This window comes from Olea europaea, chromosome 19 (genome assembly GCF_002742605.1).
Source record: "Olea europaea var. sylvestris chromosome 19, O_europaea_v1, whole genome shotgun sequence".
NCBI classification, from domain to species: Eukaryota; Viridiplantae; Streptophyta; class Magnoliopsida; order Lamiales; family Oleaceae; genus Olea; species Olea europaea.
This window is the reverse complement of record NC_036255.1, coordinates 2,935,220-2,943,884: the sequence shown is the minus strand read 5'-3', so window position 1 is coordinate 2,943,884 and position 8,665 is coordinate 2,935,220. Positions and strand designations below refer to the sequence as shown.

Genomic DNA, 8,665 nt, shown 5'->3' with positions numbered 1-8,665 from the left:
AGTTGAGAAAACGTGCGAGAATGAGCTAAAATTAGAATTTGAAATTATAACATGTTGCAGTTAATAAAAATCGTGATGGTAATGTACTATCCAAAATGAAAACAAGACTTTTGCGCATACTTGAATTTATATCTAGGCCTCTAATTTGAGTAATAAACCGTGAATGTTCATGCCAAAAATAAAATAAAATAAATAGATAAATAGAGAAGAAGAAGTGTTAAACATGAAAAAGAAAGGACAAATATCACTCATAAAACCTGTATTTTGGAAGCTTAATACATAAAATATATATTTTGTAACAATACCTTCTATCAAAATTGGGTGAAATTTCTCCGTGCACCATTCGTGACAAGGCACAGGTAATTCGAGACATAAAAATTAACAAATATTGTAAGACGACATACTTCTTCTGGTGTATCTTTGACGCACAGAATTCGAAAGTTGATAAAAGTCCCAATGACGGAATTTTGATCTCCAAAGAAAAACGCTCTGATCTCCTACAAAATAAGAAATTAGAAACTAATGATAGAAAAGTGAAATAACTCACATGGGCATACAAACGAAATGACGTAATTAGAACTCTCAACTGGGCCAGGTCGATTCTTAGCCCACCCACTTCACATGACCTGTCTTTAGTACAATATACATATATAACGTTGGATAATAAAAACAACAAAAGACACTTAATTTATACATGAAGTTATATTCAATTTGACGTACTAATATAAGTCAAGATTAAAGACGAACGTGATACACCATTAGATAGATCAAGCACAGTTTAATTTCGAATGAGTCCAGATCTACGGTTCCAGTATCGTTGTCTCATTGATAGCTAACTTAAAATATTTTTACGTTGAAGTTACTCATTTCATATACATTAGTTTGGAGAAGTAACAATCCAGTTATTTGCAAACTGTGCTTCCAATCCATCATTAGTCAAACTAAAAAAGAAGCAAAAAATGAGAATGTGAGCTGAGCAAATGGATGTACCTTTTCACCGGGGAATATATTGTAATGGCAGAGGCGAAATCCATAGCTTAATTAAATTAGAAAAATCCATAGCTTAATTAAATTAGAAGTCCTTTGTCATAAGTGGTTCATAGTCATAAGCTTCTTCAGCCTTCACAAATCTACCTTTCACACGCTTTCTTGTATCAGCTCTGGCTTTACGAGATGCATATCTTATTTGTTTGCCAAACCTACATAATTACAAAAAAAATGTTCAATAATAATTAGAAGTGGAGTTAGGACTCGAATCCAATAAGAGCATGAGAGTCATGTCATATTCGTACATTGGACCATATAAAAATTAGTCTTGGTATCACGTCTATATTCTATTTTCATGTTCAAACTTCATTAATTATATTTTTTAAACGAGTCATAAAAGAGTTAGATGTTAAAAGTTATAAAAAATATCATTATATTCCTCATAATATTGCCATAAATTCTCTTCAAGAATGATACAATTGAATCTTCTAAACTGATATGTACAATATCAAGGGCTCTCCATCCCTTGGTGGCATCAAAACTACCTTGGTGGTCTGGTATTTCTTAGTTTCATCGAAATGATTTTCATAAAACTACTATTGTTTAAGGTTTATTACTTGTATTTCTGTAGCATTTTTATTTCAATTATGATAAGTTCATAGTTCTTACTGCTGGGTTGTATACCCATATAGTATAATTTTGCTAATGTAAAAATAACAATAATAATTTTTTAATATTGAATAAAATTATGTTTACTTTATTTATTGCATTTATTTTTTAATGAGCGTGCGAAATTAAAGTGTCTGTGATCATTTATGATAATATGAGTTGGGTACTTGTGTTGAAAAGTACAGTAAGACACAACAATATTTTGATCATAAATAATTTGTTTACAGCCAATATATAAGGGCTGACACCTTATATTGGAAGGTTGTAGTGTTGGCCAATTCACTATTCAGGTTTGTGATTTATTCTTATCACAGAAATAGTTAAAGGTAACACTATTACACTTAGAGTATATTGAACGGACAATGTGTTGAATTTAATTCTGTAGCATGATCGTGCAGAGAATTAAATTCTACTTGACTGCCGTGTATTTCATTGAAATCCTTGGACAGGATTATGTATATCTTTTTCGCGATTTTAATTGTTCTTTTATTCATCAATCGGTGAGGTCAATTTGATTGGTCAAATATCTCGATGAGTTGGAAACTTGGGAATGAGCGGAGCAGGGAATATGAATTCATGTCGGGAATCGTCATCCTGAAAAATGGGTAGAGTGACTATTTAAGTATTTTCTGTTGAACGGTTAAAATCTGAGTTCAGTGTTTAGCGACGGCTAAACTTCGACATCTGGGATTTGTTCACAGGATCGTTGAAGAAAATGAAACTTAAGTTAGTGAGAATAATTAGAGGGGCAAAACGGTCATTTATGCTCATACCTAATTATCAGATCTCGAATGGGGATAAAATACATATACGATAGGTTAGAGGAAAGTATTATAAATTTATTGGCTTCTGTGATCTTATATATTTCAAGAGTTCGATCATTTGCCTTTAGTGAAAAAAGCAAAGACTAATGATTAGATTGGATGGTTTAGGGTCGACTTGATAGGATCTAATTATTGTAGCTTGGAAAATATATATCCGATCAGGTCTCTGTGGTATCTCCATAAAGTATTGAAACTTAATTACGGTAATTATAATAGTTTTGGCCCTAATTCTAATTACAATAAAATTTTGTATTTGGTTGTAATTACTATGAAAGTTATAAACTTAATTGTAATTGTAATTGAAGCTCTCAGACTACACATGTAATTATATGTAAACTAATTAGAATTGGACTTAAATTAGAACTCCTACTTAAGTTTTAATTAGAACTCTTATTTGAATGTGGAATTATAATTGTACTAGAATTATATCATCTTTTTCTCTATAAATAGAGACTAGATGCATAAAAAAATACTAAAACATTCATAATTTCATAAAATTCAAATTTGTAAAGAGAAAAATAGAGAGAAATATATTATTTTCTTGTAGTCCAAAATTCAAGAATTAGTTTCTAGATTAATTGAAAGAAGGTGCCTACATATCGGTGTAGTCTTTTCGTTGGAAAATACCATAAAGGCTTGAAGCACCAAGATTTCTACAATTAAAGGAGACGGAAGTTCGCGGATAAGAGTTATTTCAAGGTTGATCATTGAATTTAGATAAAAAATTCGAATTCTTTAATTTTGTTATAATATATATGTGAACATCTAGACGATCTTGCCTTTTGAATTAAAGAAACTTTTAATTTCTGATTAATTCCGCTTCCACATTCCAATACTTACACGGTATCAAAGCCGGAACATTTATAGTCATATACAAGAAAATATTATTGCATTACTAGGCAAAAGGAAAAACTAGAAATTAACGCATGAATTCATCAAAGGAAAGAGCAGAAGAAATACATACATTCGCGTCTTCTTCTTTTCGTTGTATCTCATCTTAGCTTTATCCCTCGCCCGTGGACAACTCGCTTCTAAATTCGAATCCCACCGGGAATTATCGCCCGTGAGGAACATCGGTGACAGTCCACAATCCTGATAATCAGCAGCACTGCTTTCTCCAGTGATATTGGAGAGTGATAGGGATATGGTTGAAGGAAGTTGGCAATTTGGAAACCCTAATCCAATACTTGATCTGTTGCATGCAGCTGCTGGGTTCATAACCATGCAATTAGTCTGCATTAAATTTCTGGAACCAGCAGCTACATGTGATGAAGGCTGATGGAAAACCCTGCAATCTTTCTGTCCTGATGAGGATGCCTAAAAAACGTTGAAGAAATATTAATTTTCAAAGCAAACACAAGTACATTAAGCTCAATTAATTAAATGCATTTAGGGTGCTGACAAAAGAACAGAAAGAAAGTTTTATGGAGGCATAATAGTAATGGGACAAGAAAATCTATAGAAACTCGAGTTGTGTAAGTGAACCTCGAAAGCACTTTCAAAATGAGTGCTATTTGATTGAGTGATCGATAAGTTTTTTTCCATTAGTAGGCTACCAATTCCTCCATCTTCGTAGTTATATCTTGGCTGATTGCCAAGCATTTCATAACTACTCTCGAAGCTCAAACCGATATCATCAATGTCAAGACTATCACAAAGTTCATCAGTTTCAGGAAGCTTGAGATCCTTTATATTAGCACAATCCTGGTGAAACAAACACAATTTGGCACAAAAAGGTGAGCAAGTGTTTTTACATTTAAGGGTATATATGTCTATAGAAGATAATCTCTCATGTCCTATTATGTGAAGTACGTGAGAATAAAAAATAAAATGAGTAAAAAAACATTTAATCACCTTTAGCAGGCCCGATCCTTCAGAGAAAAATTCTTTTTGATCTCTATTATATAAGGATTTCTGATCTCTATTGCATGCTGTTAAATAGTCGGAATTATTGGTAGATGGAAGAGGAGGTGGTGGAACAGCCCATGGTCCAAACTTGACACATGGTGCTAAGTCATTTAGGCAGGGAGCAGTCACATTAGAATTCTCATTTGTAGCCATTGCACTCTGGAAACTATTTGTAGTTTGCTGGGGTGCTTCAAGAACTGAAGACCAGATTTTGGAGAATTCAGCCAGAGAAGGACATCCGGTGTAGAAATTCAACTTTAAGCGACGATGGTCGACGCCCGAACAACTGTTTCCATTCCAATCACAATCTTCGCAAAGCGATAACTGATCCTCAATACACCTCACCGTGGCCGCCTGTGAACTACATTTGTCACAAATTAGAGAACGAGGGTGGCGACATGACAGAGAATTCGCTGAGTGAACACGGCCATCGCATTGCAAACAAAGCTTAGCAGAATCTGATTTACAGTAAACCACTGCACTCACCTCCCCGCAAAACTCACATAGAGGCTCCATTTCTTGCCTCCTTAAACTTTCTCTAAGCTAAAACACCTTTTTTCTTTATTATTTTTCGTGTTTTTTTTTTTTTAAGTTTTCGATCAAGAATCTGTAAATTCTGTGGCGGGATTTTGAATTTTATTGGATAAAACAAAAGTGATGGATCCAATGAATAGCAAACTGATCATTGTAATTGATAATAATAGCCAAGAAAAATGAAAATAGTCGATTAATCCCGCCACCGTTTATTTCAAAGCAAAATGTAAAGCAACAGCATTAAGAACTGATATACCATTAATGGAAGAAAAATCACAGAATTTGAATAATTTACAATTTACGGTAGAGGAAGAAATAACAAGAGATTGCTTCATATTTATCTGATGTGATTTTGAGGGCTTGGGTGAGTGCCACGTGGCACATTGTGGTCTACAAAAAAGTTAATATTCTTGCTGATGTGGAAAATGTTTCTACGGTTTTAAAGATCTGCTTTGCTTAACCTTGGGACTCGCTCTCTACTTCCCTCAATGGCTGGACGGTTTTGAGGATCTGCATTTATTAAATAATATATATTTTTTAAATGAAATAATTTATTTTGGAAAAATAATTAGTTCTTTGAAAATGTAGATTCATGTCATATCTAGTTTGAATGAAAAAAAAAAATAAAAAAAATACGAGTTCGTTTGTAAAACGAATGTTTAAATTTGCTTAATTGCAACAAAAAGAATATTACTGATACAATATTTTGGCTAAATAAGATTTATTTTCATACTTAATAATTTATTAATTTATCAATAAATTAATATTCACGTAGCTAACAATTTTTTCTTGGCCCCAGTGCCATTAATATTTTGGTTTCCGAATTTGCATTGAAGTCTTGGAGTGCTATATTGCTTTAGTTATCAATTCAATTACTGCTTTCAAGATTCAAGTGTCTCCTTCATTCAAGAACAGTAGTAGGCAATATTCATTTCTGGACTTCACTATAAAATAAAATTGAATACAATAGTGTCATTAATTAAGAGATCAATCTACGATCTGTGGAGGTGAAGAAGTTTGTGTATCTTCGACAGATATTTCAGTAACATCATCAACAGAATTGGAAATTGCTATCCTCTCAATCATCCGCGTCGCGTCGTTACACAGCATTTCTTTCTCCAAGTGTTGGCAATAGCTTTCAAATACTCGAGATGTTACTGTTACTCCGAAATCTAAAAGGAAAAGCATCTCGATTTCGAGCTTGTTTAGTTCTGTATTGGTCACTCCGCCAACACGGGCATAAAATGCATTGTTATAGTGCCTGATAAGACATACACGACAATAGGTCATGGAACACATCGTTATAGCGCATGATATTTCTATATATCGCCATCATTATGGACATACTGGACAAGTTTAGTACACTAAAATGAACAAGATTACGGAATAAAATTTTGTTAATAAAATTTGTCAGTTGTTTTATGCATTCTTCTATCAAGAATAACAAATCCATGAAGTAAAAATTAGAGGAAAATATTACTCGTACACAACTATTTACATAATGATGAGGTGTCAAAATGTAAGTTAAGAAGATATTTGATTGATGAGATTTTGATTCAATTGAATCTCGCCACCCCATCCGTTAGTAAATCATTATGTAAATTATTATGTACACGTTAGCACAACCCAAAAATAAATTTTGATTCCTTTCCTTTTTACTAAGTTTCAGGTATAAAATTAAGTTGGGGAGAATCCCCTACCTAAATACTAATAAAATAATTCTTCAAATTTATGTAGAAAGCTTCTAATTAGAAAGGATGAATCCATGAATTCAATAATCAAAAATGCCGAAAGCATAGACATAAGATGGATTCAACACTACTGATCATCTTGTGCATCCAGGTTCATTTCTTTGTTAAATCTCTAATTCAACTGATTATATATATATAGGACTAGAGAGAGAGAGAGAACTCACACATCATCGAGAATCTTGGAAGCCACCATAACACTTGTAACCAGCAATCTATGAACATTGAGAGACACCACGAGCGAGTCGGGATACTTATGCACCAACCTGTCTATATACACATAGCCTACCACAAAACACGACGGGCTACAATTCGTGTAATTGTATATTCTCTCTATATAATTTGGAATCGTAATGCTTGGGGCTCTCACGCCATGGAAGGCATTCAAGCTCTTCCCAAGCCGAGCCGAGCCGAGAACTAGCTGGTCATTACGTGCCACTAGCTTCTCTAGAACACAAGATAAGATGGTAAGAACTCTAGGTGTTGTTGGTTCGGCCCGCTGGTGGTGGTGGTGGTTGTCGCCGCCGGATGACATCTACGCCATTGTTTTCTGGTGGATGAGAACAGTTTGGACAAATTCTTTGTCACCTCAGACATTCTGCTAACTGGTAATGTAAGGGCACGTTCACGTTATCTTCTATAGTCTAATGAGCGCTTGACACCTGGCTTAACAAATCTATTTGGAACTATTGGTTATAAAATTTCACCTAATTTTTCTTTTGGTGGGATGCGGAAAGATCATTTGCTACGTAGCAGTAGATTGATATTAGTTTAGGGCTTGACAAGAGGCTTAATCTACGGACATCATATGGGGGAGTTTAAATATGTTTATGTTGTACTCGTACGTTGAGGCAATGTTTTGCTTTTGAGTTGAAAATTTTTAGAATCCATAAAAACTGAAAATTTTGTAAAAAATACTGCTACTTGCAGTTACTACCACAGTCACCCTACGTGTCACAACTTTTTATCTCGTCAGCTCTCCGTACCTAAGGCTATCTTCACATCACTTCCTTGAACTCGCTTGGTGGAGCGTGTGGTTTAATTCGATACAATGCACAAAACCTTATTAGCCCTTGACACATGGGCCAATGAACAACATAAAGAGGCAAACCCAGAAATTAATCATGTGGCGGTTAGTGATTTAATATATGTGGCAAGAAAAAACTACCAAACTAATACATCAAATCATAAACCGTCATGGGTTGACTATCGTAGTGATTGACTATAAATAACATTGTAAAATTTCAAACATGTTGTTTATCTAGTTTTAATTCCTGATTCATAAAATATTGTTATAAATTGTTTGTTTATGTAACATCTCATCTCGTGTTGGACTCTATACTTTTGAGCATATAGTCATGACAGATTTATTGCTTTTGAGCGATCCAATCATTCCAAAATTCAACTTCTTGATCTAGTCTAAGTCTAGAATAAGTTTGGGTTGCTTGAATTGTGATTAGAAATTAGAAGTGTTCTAGACGGTTGAAAGTTCTTAGTTTGGTTGAAGGGTTTGAATTGAGCATTGATTATAAATTAGGGTTCGGTTCACAACTATTCATTTCAATAAAAGATAATGTACTAGTAAAGGCTAGCCTTTAAGAAAATGTTTACAAAACTAACCTTCAATAAGCTGGCCCTATATATCACCAATATGTAGGAGACAATCTAACAGGAACGAGGGATGCTTATGATAGTAAAAAAACTACCTATTGAGATATATAAAAAAAATCGAAAAAGGGAAAAATATCATATAGAGTTAAGCACTGGTACGAAACAAAAATAAGTATTGCAAGCCTGCCCAAGTATTAGAGACTGGACGATTAGTTCATTTGACTTGTACAAAGACCCTATGACCATAATTTTCGAATTCTCGGTTATCTAATGATTGTTTTGGTTGGTTCAAAAGAGAGGTTGGGACAATAATCTTCACTTGAGATAACCTCTGGGGTTGAGGGTAGAGATTTTAGATGTGATCTATACGAGTGAAGAAGGGTA

At 33.8% G+C, this 8,665-nt stretch overlaps 2 protein-coding genes across 3 annotated transcripts; both read right to left on the bottom strand.

The window, feature by feature from the left end:
• Nucleotides 1-217: 217 nt before the first annotated feature.
• Nucleotides 218-5,217, bottom strand: LOC111368389 (zinc finger protein CONSTANS-LIKE 12-like). 2 transcript variants are annotated; one of them, XM_022989614.1, is made up of 5 exons: nucleotides 4,335-5,217; nucleotides 3,966-4,184; nucleotides 3,445-3,797; nucleotides 991-1,199; nucleotides 218-497 (listed from the first exon to the last, which is right to left on the bottom strand). In XM_022989614.1, the coding sequence occupies exons 1-4, from the start codon at nucleotides 4,902-4,904 to the stop codon at nucleotides 1,073-1,075; spliced, it is 1,269 nt and encodes a 422-aa protein (XP_022845382.1). In that variant the 5' UTR covers nucleotides 4,905-5,217; the 3' UTR covers nucleotides 218-497; nucleotides 991-1,072. The 2 variants fall into 2 exon arrangements, with proteins under 2 accessions (XP_022845382.1, XP_022845380.1); XM_022989612.1 differs by having other exon boundaries at nucleotides 278-626.
• Nucleotides 5,218-5,798: 581 nt separating this feature from the next.
• LOC111368503 (cyclin-U1-1-like) lies at nucleotides 5,799-7,278 on the bottom strand. The gene is made up of 2 exons (XM_022989770.1): nucleotides 6,838-7,278; nucleotides 5,799-6,183 (listed from the first exon to the last, which is right to left on the bottom strand). The coding sequence occupies exons 1-2, from the start codon at nucleotides 7,203-7,205 to the stop codon at nucleotides 5,910-5,912; spliced, it is 642 nt and encodes a 213-aa protein (XP_022845538.1). The 5' UTR covers nucleotides 7,206-7,278; the 3' UTR covers nucleotides 5,799-5,909.
• Nucleotides 7,279-8,665: the final 1,387 nt, after the last annotated feature.

Bases quoted from the DNA above. Each gene is read 5' to 3' on its own strand.
- LOC111368389 (XM_022989614.1), bottom strand. From the start codon at position 4,904: ATGGAGCCTCTATGTGAGTTTTGCGGGGAGGTGAGTGCAGTGGTTTAC. The intron at 4,185-4,334 runs GTGATTAAATGT...TTGTTTCACCAG, and splicing joins AAGGATCGGGCCTGCTAAAG to GATTGTGCTAATATAAAGGA. The intron at 1,200-3,444 runs GTATGTATTTCT...GTAATTATGTAG, and splicing joins GAAAAGAAGAAGACGCGAAT to GTTTGGCAAACAAATAAGAT.
- LOC111368503 (XM_022989770.1), bottom strand. From the start codon at position 7,205: ATGTCATCCGGCGGCGACAACCACCACCACCACCAGCGGGCCGAACCA. The intron at 6,184-6,837 runs GTGAGTTCTCTC...ATGTCTTATCAG, and splicing joins TCCAAGATTCTCGATGATGT to GCACTATAACAATGCATTTT.